We start from the raw sequence: 13,622 nt of genomic DNA on the forward strand, positions 1-13,622 counted from the left end.
TTATCTCAGACAAAGTTAAAGTTAAGATAGATTTAATCAAAAGAGAAAAAGAGAAACTATACTATATGTCAGCAATATTATTCAATATTGTTTTAGACCATTCAAAATAAATAGACAATATAAAACACCTGCTAAAACAGACACAGGAATTATATGAACATAAACATTAAACACTTTTTATGCAAATAAAGTCATATCTAAATAATTGAAGGAATATTTATTGCTCATGGGAAGATAAAGCCAATATAATTTTTAAATGACAATTTTACCTAACCAATCTATTTATTCAATGTCATCCCAATTAATTTACTAAAAAAGTATCTGCTTTAGGAAAAATAGTAACAAAGTTCATTTGGAAGAAAGGTCAATAACTTCAAAGAAACCAGGGAGAAAAGATCTGAATGAAGCAGATTGAGACCTTAAACCATATTATAAGGCAAGAGCATTGTTCCTTCCTCATTCCTCCTTTACTCCGATTTTCTTCAGGTTCTATATCTTTTGTTCTTTCCCTGTGTGAATTTTGTTATTTTATCTAGCTCTATAAATTATCATCTTGGTAATTTGATTGGTATGACAGTAAATCTATAAAATAATTTAGGTAATATTATTATTTTTCTTTCATTAGCACAGCCCAAATATGAACTGTGTTCTAATTATTTAAATAACATTTATATTAATCCTGACTCTTCTTTGGTAGATTGACCACATAAGCTTAAAAAAAAGTTTTTAAAAGTGTAAACATGTTGGATACAGTGGAATGCATTGTCAAAAAATTTTTGGAAAAATATCTTTTCTAATAATTTTAAAGGATAACTGATTATCTTTCCTGGGTAGTTTGTTGCATATCTGCCTGCTCACACAGGGATGAGCAAGATTAGGATTCACCACCTTCTTTGATTGTTGCCAGGGTAAAAAACCAAGGAAACAATCTCTTCCTTTCTCTCTTACTTGCTGTACCTTCCCCACTTTCTCTCTTACCCTCATCTTCCTAACATCAGCCTTCAGAATGAAAAGGACAGGTAATACACCTTTTGATGAAATAACGAGACAATGTCTTCTTTATTCTATCCCCCAGCATAGTGCCTGGCATAGAATAGACCCTTAAAATTCACTGTGTCCCTATTTTCACAAAAAAGGAAATGTTAGAAATGATTTAAATATATGCACATGAAAAGCTTCTTTAATTATTATTGATGCTGTTAAAAACATTTTTTCCTTCCTGGAAGAATACTTCTGTCCAAAGATGCCTATCCAAAGTGCTGAATTTTCTACTGTGGATTTTTTAATATAAATTTTGAAGAATAAGAATTTGCCTCAGTAGACACTAGAGATTTTTTAGTTCATAAAATATATATCTTCTCTTCATGCACGTGGCCACCACTATAGGTTAGGTCTTCATCATCTCTTGATTGTACTAGTAGCCCCTTATTTATTTATTTTGTCCCTAATCTTTTCTTTCTCTAATCTGTCTTTCATAATCTGACCTCCACATCTTGCTAGAGCACATATCTGACTATGTCATTCTCCATCTCAAAAACCTGGAGTGAAAATCTTCCATTTTATCTGAGAATTAACAAAAGGCTTTACTTCACATTGTCTTATCTTGAAGATTTATTCCACTGAGTAATATTCATACTAAATGATTTATATGGAAAATTTCCAAGATAACCATCATATTTCTTCTTTCCATTTCTTCCCTTAATTCTTGTTTTTAGCTTATATTGAACTTTGGTAGTTTGGAGTAGACATACTTAAAAGTAACCTGACAAATGAAAAATTTAGCTTTAAGTGGACACGTATTTAGTCATTTATCTTATAAAACAAACATGTAACCATACATAAACACCCATTAGTACAAAACTTAGAACTTTTGATGTATGTTATGCATATGGAAACTAGTTCTGCCAATGTTAATAGTCCCATGTGAATGAATCTATTTCCCAGAATACGTGACCTTGAGTTATTACGTGATCTGAAAACTTTAAGTTACTTATTTATATGATATGAAACAAAATTACTTAGCACTTTTATTTTTTCTTGAAATTCTACAATCCTAAAAGGCTAATAAACTATATAACTCTGGGCATTCAAAGCCCTTTATAACCTAACCTTCCCACACCTTTCCAGGCTACTTATATCTTATTCCTCCCCACATACTCTTCAGTCCAGTAACACTGGTTTCCTTGTCATTCCTCCTATGAGATACTCTATCTCCCCACATATTCCAATTCTAGCTATCCCACCATATCTGGAATCATCTTCCTTATCATCTTCCCATCCTGGCTTTCTTCAAGTCCCAGCTTTAAATCCTGACTTGTATAAGAAGTCTTTCCAAATCTCTCCTAACTAGTGCCTTGTCTCTGTGAATTGTTTCCAATTTATTCTGTGTATAGATTGTTTGTACCCAGTTGTTTGCCTGGTATTGCTACCTTAAGATTGTGAGCTCCTCCAGAGCAGGGACGATCTTTTGTATTTTTTTTTGTATCCTCAGTGCCCAGCACAGTGCCTGGCAAATAGTAGACACTCAGTAAATATTTATTGATTGATTTGACTAATGTTTACTTTTATGTTTCAATATGTTAAAAAGTAATACATTATTTTGAATTCTTATAGTGTGAATCTTGAAGAGGAGTTGGATCAACTCAAAGTTTTTAGATCTGTCAAAGCAGCTGAAATGCAAGAAGTGAATGCATATCTGGAACAACAAAGAGAAGGTAAATTAATTATATAATGAACACTCACACACCCCCACACACCCCTTTATTTTCTACTCTTCCCTTTCATGAACCTTTTCTTCTTCAATGCATCTGGTTTCCTTACTTTTCTCCCCATTTCCTTTCCCTTTGCGTGTCCTATGTCTATCTCTTCTGTAATTCCCTTTTTATTCATTCATATTCTCTTTTTCCTGGGAGGCCCTTCTGAAGTTCCACCTTTTTCTTGAATTCTTTCTCAATAATCATAGCCCAAATCAATTTTTTCCTGTAACTCCTATTGCACTTTTTGTTTCTACTAAATAGCATTACATGCTATCACTTCTAACAATTCCTGTTTAAATGGTTTACATCTTCCCATAGATTATAAATTCTTTGTGGATAGGAACTATATTTTGTACTCTTTTTTTGCTCCATATTACCAATAATTGTCCTTAATAAAATGTAGTTGATGTATAGTTATTTAATTAAATTGAAATACCATATTTGTCTAATCTACCAGAGGACTTTGAAGAGGTAGACAAAAATGCAGATGAAGAAAAGCCAAAGAATGTAATTCATTTAGACTTACAAATTCTCATGGCAAGATTCCACAACAAAACAGTTTTTGAAAATTGAGTCACCATGGGTTCATGGTAGTTTTTTAATATTGAGACTTGGCTCAGAGATAGAGAAAAAGTAGATAGTCATAAATAGATACTATCAACATAGTGGAACTCACCAAGGATTGCTTCTGGAATGTATATGTTAATTTTTATATGATTTATCTGAAAAAGGAGTTCATCATGCCATATCCAGGTGCATAGATGATATTAACTGCCTATGGATAGTGAAGTGCAGGAAGATTTTGTGAACCTGTCAATAAATGGGACAAGAAACAGTAACATTGCTGAAAGTGAGGGATAGGTAATAAATTTAGAGCTACATGATCCAAACTTTACTTAGGCAGTGTTAGCTTTTCCCCAGTTAGGGGATGGGGAAGAGGAAAGTTAGCTTTAGAAAAGAGAAAGGAAATTGGGACAGTATCATGAAAGCCATATTAAGAGAAAGTCTAAAGATCAGCAAAAGAAGTGAGGTAAGATTAGAAAGATAAGAATTATTTGTTCTTTTTATAATGACATCTTTTGATGATGTTAGAGCAATTTCATTGAAGTGATAGCACAAAGAAGCCTGGTTGTGGAGAAGAAGTTGCCTTGGGAAGAAAGAAAATGAGATAAGTCGCAGTAAGGGTTTAGAGACAATTTAGAATTTATTATTTAAATTCTTTTTGGACCGAAAGAAAAGAGAAGACAGGATAACAATCTGTAAAGTGAAAATTATTTCTTCTATGCTGAAGAAAATGAAAACCATGGAAGCTGAGATTTTTGTGTCACAGTTTTCCTTAGAGCAATTTGATAACTGTGGTGCAGGTTCAGTCCTAGATTACCCTGGGTCTGTCATTGAATAACTCTTAAATCAGAAATCAACAAGTAATGAGCTCTACTATCCTTTAGATTCAGCATAATGTGGTCAAGACCTTAAGAATTAGACCTGCCTGTCATGCTCTCAGAAAAACCTGGAAAGACTTACATGAGCTGATTCAAAGTGAAATGTACTGTGTACATAGTAACAGCAACATTGTAAGATGATGAGCTGTGAATGACTTAGTTATTCTCAGCAATACAATGATACAAGACAACTCTTGAAGGACTTTTGATGAAAAATGTTATCTATCCCCAGAAAAGGAGCTGATGGTGCCTAAATACAGATTGAAGCGTACCATTTTTACTTTATTTTTCTGGAGGGGTTTCTTTGGTCTACGTTTTCTTTCAAAACATGACATTATGGAAATGTTTTGCATGACTATACATGTTTAACCTAAATAAAATTGCTTGCCTTCTCAATGGGGTTGGGGTAGGGAGGGAGGAAGGGAGAGAATTTGGAACTCAAAGTTTTAAAAACGAATGTCAGAACTGTTTTTACATGTAACTGGGGAAAAATAAAATCCTAAAGAATTAAATAAAGGTTAAAAAATTAGATTGCCTTTCAAAAATAGGAAGGAAGGACCCCCAGAGAAAAGGCCATTCAATTTCCTCCATTCTCTTGTCTGTCATCCTCTGTGTTGGCAAAGGTGAAACCATTCCATAGTTAAGGAGCACTTTATTTCTTTGCTTTCCTTGAGTTTATTGTTAACCAGAGGTGAATGTTCCAGTTTTTGGTTTACAGTTTTGCCAACCCTAACTTAGGAATACCACATTTTAATGTGATAATTCCAAAGTTAAAAATTTCATTGTTACTATTTCATTTCTGATTCTAGAAGTCATTGTGGAATTATGATAATTCCCACAAATTCTTTGCATTTAAGCCTAACAGAACTAGCCTTGTATTGCTTCTTCTGACTTCTGTGTGAGTGCTTGCCTTGTGTGAGTTCTCCATAAAATCATCTTTTAGGCAAATGTGTGTTTTGACATTTGAACAATGTGGCCAGGCCATTGGAGTTGCACTCTTCACAGTAGAATATAAATGCATGGCAGTTCAGCTTGAGAAAAGACTTCAGTGTCCAGTTCCTTATCCTACCAGGTGATCTTTAGAATCTTCCCAAGGCAATTCAAATGTAAGCAATTCAATTTCCTGGCATGGCCCTGGTATACCGCCCGGGTTTCACAGACATACAACAACAGCAATGTCAGCACAAAAGCTCTGTAGCCCTTAAGTTTGCTAGGCACCCTAATATTTCTTCTTTCTCACACTTTCTTTGGGAGCCTGCCAAACACCAAGCTAGTATGTATCAACCTGGTATGTATGTATCAACCTCATAATCTACATCCCTGGAAAGTACACTGCCAAGGGAAATGAACTTAATCCATGGCATTCAAAATTTCTCCATTTGCGGTAACTCATGGTTCCACATATCGATGGTGCGGTGCTGACTGGTGGAGAACTTCTGTTTCTTGGTGTTAATCATCAGGCCAATAGCACAAGCAGCACATTCTGTTGCATTTCAGCCTCAGAGACTGCATTGAGTGCATAACCATCTGGAACAAAAAGCAGTGCATCAACTCTCCCTCCTATTTAGTCTTGGCTTGTAGCCTTTTCAAGTTAAGTAATTTATCATCAGTGTGGCAGCTGAACTTGATGCTATTTTCATCCTTATCGAAGGCACCTGACAACATTGCTGAAAACTCTCAAGGTCTCTCTAAAGAACTTTAGAACTGACTGTGAGACATGAGAGGCACTGGCACAGGATTACCCAAATGGTGTGCCCGTATCAAAGAAGGTACTGTGCTCAGTGAGCAAAATACAATTGCAGTAGCTCAAAAGAAATAGGAGCTGTGCAAATTTAGAGATATCTCTACTCCAAATGTTCACACGGACTATTCGTGCCTAATCTGTTATAGAACCTTCTAAGTTCGTATTGGTCTGATTGGCCACAATCATACATATTATACCTTGATCCTATATCAGTAAGGCAAAATTTATGACCTCTGAGAGGACCACGGGCATACCTGAATGGTTTGGAATCTCGAAGTATAAGGAATTCTCTAGGTAGAAAGCCGAGGAAGTATAACATTTATTTAAACTCCAAAGGATCAGATTCAAGGACCAATGCTCCCAATTTGATATTGTGGCAATAATATTCCAAAACAGATAAGCCCACCTCACTATAGTAACAAGGAGATTATAACAAAATATTATAGCAGGAAACCAAGCCATGCTTGTGCTTCCCCTCAGTGCTAGGGCCCTCATATAAGAAGATCACTCACGAATCCTAAGTCTCTGCTCAGCACTCTCTCCTGCAGCTCTGCTGACTCCAAGTTCCTCAATCTCTGTCACTCCCTCTTGTGTTCAGTACTCTCTGCTCTGCACACTCTGGATGCTGGCCCTCTGCTTCTGAATCCTGCTTCTCTCTGCTCTGCTGCTTCCAGCTCCATTGTGTCCAGTTCCTCTCTCAGTCCTCAGTTTTCTGCTCTGCTCCAAGTTCTATTCTCTTTTTATACAGTCCTAGCCATCATCTGATTGACTAGAACTCAGGCACATACCATTGGCTCTGGTCTTAGCAACTCCCCTTAGGGCCCTGAGGGCTTCCTGCTTCTCTCAAACTAGCAAACTAGTTTGCTAACTAGCCTGGGGCCTCACATCTAATTAATGAAAAGGTGTGGGCCTGTCGCTAATCAGACCTCCCTTTGTTGGCCCCACTTGAAGCCTATTCCATGGGCAGGGAAAAGATCTTTCACTTACTGAATGGCTTTACAGACCCTGACATAGAAATGTCATTTTGGTTCTCTTTGGGCACAAAGGACAACAGTCAACCAACGAGCAGAACTTAGTGCAATGTCTTGGATACAGTAGGCACAAATAAATACTTGTTGATTTGATTTGTAGAAGTTAAGAAGGAGGGCTAATTTTGTTTCATAGATTTGACCCCAGATAATTTTGTTGTAGCATTTATTTAATTCATTTACTTTTATAAGCAGTTTATTTTAACAAGCTTTAATTTTTAAAAATATGTAGTTTCAGTGGTTTTATTTGTAAGTGGTTCTGCAGCACCTATTTTAATATATTTAACTATTGGTTTGTTCTCTGGCTTATTCACTTTGAATCCAGAAACATCTTGGTTTTTAAGACACGTAAGTGGTAAATATTGTACCCAGAAATACAGTAGGCACACAGATAGCTAAATATGCATAAAAGATGAATATTATTTGCATATCTTATTTATGTATTACTTTTAAAATGTTGTAAATGTATTCAGTACCACTGTGTTAGGGGACTATAATTAAAAACAAAACAAAAACAAAAACAAGGGAGCTAAGAGATTACTGTCAAGGTAAAGGTACATATTCCCTAGATGAAGAGTTCTACCTTTTTTAGCTTTTGTTATTTGTAGAATAGTGTTACATTTATTTCATGAACATAGAAATTTTAATTCAATATGACATGTTCCAAAGACAAAAGAAATGCCTAATTCATTCTAACAAATTTATTAATCACTGTTTAAACCAAGATGATTGTTACTCTATGGTGAATAAAACTATTTTCTCATTCTCCTTTGTTGATAAATCAGAGTTTTCAATGACCTAAAAATATTGAAATATATTTTAAAATTATATCTTTAAACAAATATTCTCAAGGAAACATTAATACCTTTTTTTTAAGCCTAATTCAGTTTCATCTTTTCCCTTTATTTTTGAGAGATTTAATATTCCCTAAGGTTATTGAATATGAAATTGTTTGGACAATAGTGATTAACCTAATATGTAAACATAACAGCTTAATCAACTTTGGTCCCCTTTAATTTTAGTACTTATAACAAAGGTTTTCAGGGTTCTTTTAACTTTGCAAATTATTCTGTTAATAGTAAATTTTGTACTTGTCAGGAAGTTTAGCTGCTTTTTGGCATGTTTTATAGACGTAAGTTCACTCTGCCATTTGAGTTTCTAATTGTTATGAATTCATAGCTTTACAGGAAAATAACTTTTGTGATTTCTCTTGTAGAGTACATGATCTTTCACTTAACAAAAATGGTTTAAAGTTTCAGTCCATCTTAATTCTCTGACTGTTTGCTTTGTTGAACAATCGCTTTCATCTTCCAGGCAGGGAATAAGACCCAAAAAACAAAACTAGTAGTGACTGACTGTATAGATAAAATGGAAACGAATTCTGCTTTTAAAGCAAAGGGGGAATAGTTTATAAAAGAATGAAAGTGAGAATAAAAGTATAGTATCTTTACCTGCAGATCTATTGTACCTTTGAAAAACTTGTACTGCAGGAAAAAACCACACCGTGATACTACAATGATCCATAATTCTGTGACACAAAGCTGTGGAAGAGGTCACTTTACAACTATTGGCCAAAGACTTGACAAGAAAATAGACTACATTATTCATAATTGAGAACCTATAGGACTTATATCCTGAAAATGACAGAGTAATGTTGTAGTGATGTATTAGGTGGCATAATATGTTATTTTTTCTCTGCCAGAACTACTCTATAAACTTTGTGAAGATCAAGAAGTCAGTAATGATACTTTAGAGAAGAAACTGAAACAAAAGTCAGATGAGACATTGCAAAAGGTATATTAATCTTTACTATAGAGCTAAGTAAGTTAAATTTAAATTTTAACATAAAGGATTATGTTATTTTAAACAAGAGCTCATTAATTTACACTTTTTGGTGAATGCTTAATTTTAGTTCCTAGCTAGGCTTGCCGAAACTGGGTCAAAAATCAATGAGTATGAAATAAATGTTGAGACATTTGTGCTTATGTATAAATAGATTAAAAATATTTTAGAGTGAAGGAAATGAAAACAATACATATAAATATTAAAATGTAGCATTTTCTTATTATTTATAGTTTAAGAACAAGGATAGGGTCTGAATCTGGAACTTCATTGAGATAAGGAACTGAAACTCACTCTACCAATATAGGCCAGCACCTTCCTTGCAACTTAGAAGTTTTAGAGACCTGCCCAAAGCACCAGGAGGTCAAGTGACTGGCTTAGGTGCCCACAGCTTGTATGTGTCTGAGAAACTTTAGGTCTTGAACCTTAGGTCTTCCCAATATTGAAGCTAACACTTGATCTACTGTAGCACATTGCCTCAGGTGTAGCTTAGAAATATTAAATGTGGAAACATCTAACTTCTAAGCCAAAGAAATTATGTAGAGATTTTATATTTCACATTATAATTTCATAATATGCTTTTAAATTTTTAAATATAAAATATTTGCATAAAGTAAATTACTTTGTTCTTTGAGTTTTATAGTTAAAAATCTACTCATAAGCTCATCATTTACTTTTAATGTATAGTGAGAATCCTATTGACTGTAGTAGGCCTAATATTAATGGGCAGATATTGTTATGAGCCTTATCATTTAACAAGTAAATATTATGATTCATATTTATGTTTTAATTCATATTTTGATACACAGGTATGTTAAGTTAACAGATGTTCACTTAAGGAGGCTTAGTTGTATTTTGCCATATGTTTTGGTTTGTTATAAAAAAAATGCATCCTTTAAATACACTTACTCTTTAAAATGATTGCCATTTGACCAAACTGGATTAACTTTGCTTCTTAGAAATCTTTCAAACCAGGAGAACATATAATAATACAACAACATATAATCTATCAGTGTCGTTACATCCATTTTCTTATATTTTTGGCTTAACCTGTAATAATTTACAGCAGATATCATCACATATACTTACAACACTTGCCATATGGTCAGGTAATGAAGGCTGTCATCTCGTTATTACTGAATGACAAACATCATGTTAAAATAATAAGAAGGAGAACAAGAAATGCTCACGTTCATTTATCTTAAGGTAAAATGTGGAATTGAAATTATTTTAGCACTAACATCTAGGATGTCACATCATTTATACTGGCTTATGATTTATTTTTAAAAAACATAATTTTGTTTGCCAGGTTCAGTATGATATTTGTCTCTATGGATATTTGGTACCACACTGCTGCCTTAGGGTATAAATCTAGTTTATTTTTTATTTTAAGTGCCTTCAGTGTTAGAAATTTAAAAATTAATTTTAACTACTAAATAACTAATAAGATTTTTTTTAGTTTGGCCATGTTTCATATTAGCATGTTAATTTATCTCTATTATAGTTATAAATGATATTAATGGAAAGATCATAGCTTTCTTTTAGACAGTTTTCCCAATTTTACAGTAGCACCATCTACTTTGACATAACCATTAATGCCCTATAGAAGAAATCCAGATTGGTTCAGAAAGAAAAGAGCAGAATTGGTCAAGACTGAAGTATAGATTTTATCTGGGAGAACTGAAATATTTCATTTATTGTATTTTTAATCAGTACAGTAACATTTTGAATTATGTATTATCAAGTGATTTATTTTAAATGAAATTTGCTATATCTTTCCATGATGATAATTTATTTAAAACTTTTTAGTTAAGGAAGGAAAACTTGAACATGAAATCTTTAAAGAAAACACATATTTTGTTTGCTCTCCGTTTGGAATCTCTCTTTAATATTTCAGATGCTTTAGCCCAGAAGCCAAGTGATTGTTCCTTTAATTCCTCCCTCATCCTCCTTTTCTAAAAAAATTTTTTTATCTCCTTTACTTTTAATTGTATTTCGAAGCCAATCTGTTGAGAGCATATACTGAGAAGTTCAGTGTGCACAACATTATATTAGAACCTATGAAATGTCCCTTGCTATCTTAACTAGTATTTCTCAAACTCCCCAAGTTTGAGGAACCCTTTATAACATCAAAATATTTCTTAGATCCCCACATGGTAATACATGTGAAATGAATATTGATAAAGAAAATACAGAATGACAACACTAATTTGATTTTAGTAATACTTTTAAATGAACTTATATTTTTAAATTATTATAACATCTGTATTCATGTTTGAGACATTCAGTAGGATATGTCTTTGCTTATCTTGAATTAGTTAATGAAATGGAAGTGGTATTTCTGGGTTAAAGGGTATAAATCACTATATAGATTCTTGAGGGATAGTGTTTCAGTTTTGTTCTCTTTTCCATCCTTACCTTTTTCTAAGAAAATTAAAGTAATACAATTATTAACTTTATATCCCTGTGTTGTTTTGGCTGTCTTTAACTTATTGTCAACTTATTTAAGTTTTATAAAAAAAAGTTAAAATAATTTAGTGCCCCCCTTGACTTTTAAGTTGTGTGTAAAATGTCAGTTCTTTAAAATTAAAAAAAAAATCATTCTAATTTAATAAAATAATACTAGTTTTGTTGTTTGGAATTGTGATTTCATTGGTATATGAGATTCCCAGTAAGAAAATGCCTATCATGCATGCTATGCCCTTCTTAGCATCTTGTCTTAGACCAAGGGTTTTACTTAACCTTTTCTGTATGACCGATCTCTTTGTCAATCTGGAAAACCTATGGATGCCTCCTCAGAATTATTTTTTAAATGCATAAAATAAAATCTAAGTTATGACAAAAGAAATCAAATATATTGAAAAACAGTTATCTAAATATTTTTTACAAAAAGTGCTTGGACCTTAGGTAAAGGACCTCAGGACCATCTTCAACAGCTGCCTGGGGTACAGAGAAGGAAAGGATCTTGTGAGAAGGGTGGGATTTGAACCTAGGTCTTCTTGGCTTTGAGATCAGCTCTCTATCTACTCTGCCTCATTTTTTGTATCTTTAAATTTAATTCGACTTGCTCAGATTCATACTCAGTAAATGTCAGGCTTAGGATCATAGATTTAGACCAGAAAGGGACCACAGATACGTAGAATCCAATTTTTACGTTATACATATAAGGAAAGTATGGCACAGAAAAATAAAGTGACTTGTCCAGTGTCATACATCTATTAAGTCTTCCTGACTGGAAGACAAGGCCTCTTGTATCATCAGCATTATCCAGAAGCATTTATTAAGCATGTGCTCTGTGCTAGAGACTGTGTCAATCACTGAGGAATACAAAGAATGTAAAAAACATGGTAACTTTCCTCAAGGACTTCACATTCTAACGAGGGAGACATTCAAACAGCTATGTACATGAGCGTTATATACAGTGTAAATGAGAGTTAATCTCAGAAGGAAGGCAGTTAGTGGGTAGAGTGGGGAATTGAGAAGGAGAATCTTACAGAAGGTGGGATCTGAGCTGACTCTTGAGGAAATCTAGGAGGCAGAGGTGAAAAGAGAGAGCATTCCAGGGATGGGGATGGCCACTAGAAAGTCACAAAGTTAGAAGACAGAGTATCATGTATAAGGAATAGCAAGCAGGCCAGGATCCCTATATCCTAGAGTATGTGGAAGGGAGTCAAATAGGGAAGACCTAGTTAGCAGAAGACTTTAAAGGCCATTTTATATTTGATCTGGGAGGTAAAGGAGAGCCAGGCACAGGAGTTTATTGAGAGTGTGTGTGTGTGTGTGTGTGTGTGTGTGTGTGCGCACGCACGCGCGTGTTGGAGGGTGGGAAAGAATGACGTGGTCAGACCTACACTTGAGAAAGATTTTTCTCTATATTATACCATGTGGCCTCTTTTCCCAACTCCCTGTCAACAATTCAAAGGATACAACACAATTGATTGAATGTAATGTAAAAAAATCATAAAAGGAATAATATTATAGAAATTTGCTTATTAGAAATTATGTAATATTCCTCATCACTGATATAATTGGAAAATCTAATAACTTTTTGGAATTACTGTTGTTCCTAATATTCCTGACTTCTCTGATTTCAGCCTATTAATAAGTGACCAATTTTTTTTCTTTTTAGGGACTTTTTTATTTTTTTAAAAATTGTTTATTTTTAGTTTATAACATTCAGTAACACAAGCTTTTGAGTTTTAAATTTTCTCCCCTTCCCTTTCCTCCCCCCTCCCCAAGAGAGCATGCAAGCTGATATAAAAACATACATTCATATTAAACATTATTTCACATTAGTCATGTTGTAAAGAAGAATTATAACCAGTGGAATAAACCACAAGAAAGAAGGAACAAAATAAAACAAAACAAAAAAGAGAGAGAGCAAATGGTCTGCTTCGATCTGCATTCAAACTTCGTAATTCTTTCTCTGGATGTGGATAGCATTTTCCATCACGAGCCTTTTGGAATTGTCTTAGAACCTTGCATTGCCAAGAAGAGCTAAGTCTATCAAAAGTCTTCACACAATGTGGCTGCAACTATGTACAATGTTCTCCTGGTTCTGCTTAGAGACATTCATTTAAAAGCATTTCGTAATGGGAATTCTGGAAGTAGATTTGTGTTTTTTTGTACCTGTTCATTTGCACATATGTAGTGAGTAAATTTAGTGGCTCTAAAAATACTTGATTAATGCATCTGAGTATATTTAGAATCCTCTAAAAATATTTTGATAAGTTCATTATACTTTCTTGGAGAGAGGAAGTCATAGTATAGTCAATAGAGAGCTGGCCTTGAATCCAGGAAGACACATATT

At 33.8% G+C, this 13,622-nt stretch overlaps 1 protein-coding gene across 1 annotated transcript in view; it reads left to right on the forward strand.

Moving 5' to 3' along the window:
* Positions 1 to 13,622, forward strand: part of CNTLN (centlein) — a 440,159-nt gene that overhangs the window by 270,590 nt on the left and 155,947 nt on the right. Inside the window, exons 14-15 of the mRNA XM_036739595.1 lie at positions 2,614 to 2,714; positions 8,673 to 8,764. Coding sequence (XP_036595490.1) covers positions 2,614 to 2,714; positions 8,673 to 8,764 — 193 coding nt within the window. The remainder of the gene's footprint in view (positions 1 to 2,613; positions 2,715 to 8,672; positions 8,765 to 13,622) is intronic.

This window comes from Trichosurus vulpecula, chromosome 9 (genome assembly GCF_011100635.1).
Source record: "Trichosurus vulpecula isolate mTriVul1 chromosome 9, mTriVul1.pri, whole genome shotgun sequence".
Lineage (NCBI taxonomy): Eukaryota > Metazoa > Chordata > Mammalia > Diprotodontia > Phalangeridae > Trichosurus > Trichosurus vulpecula.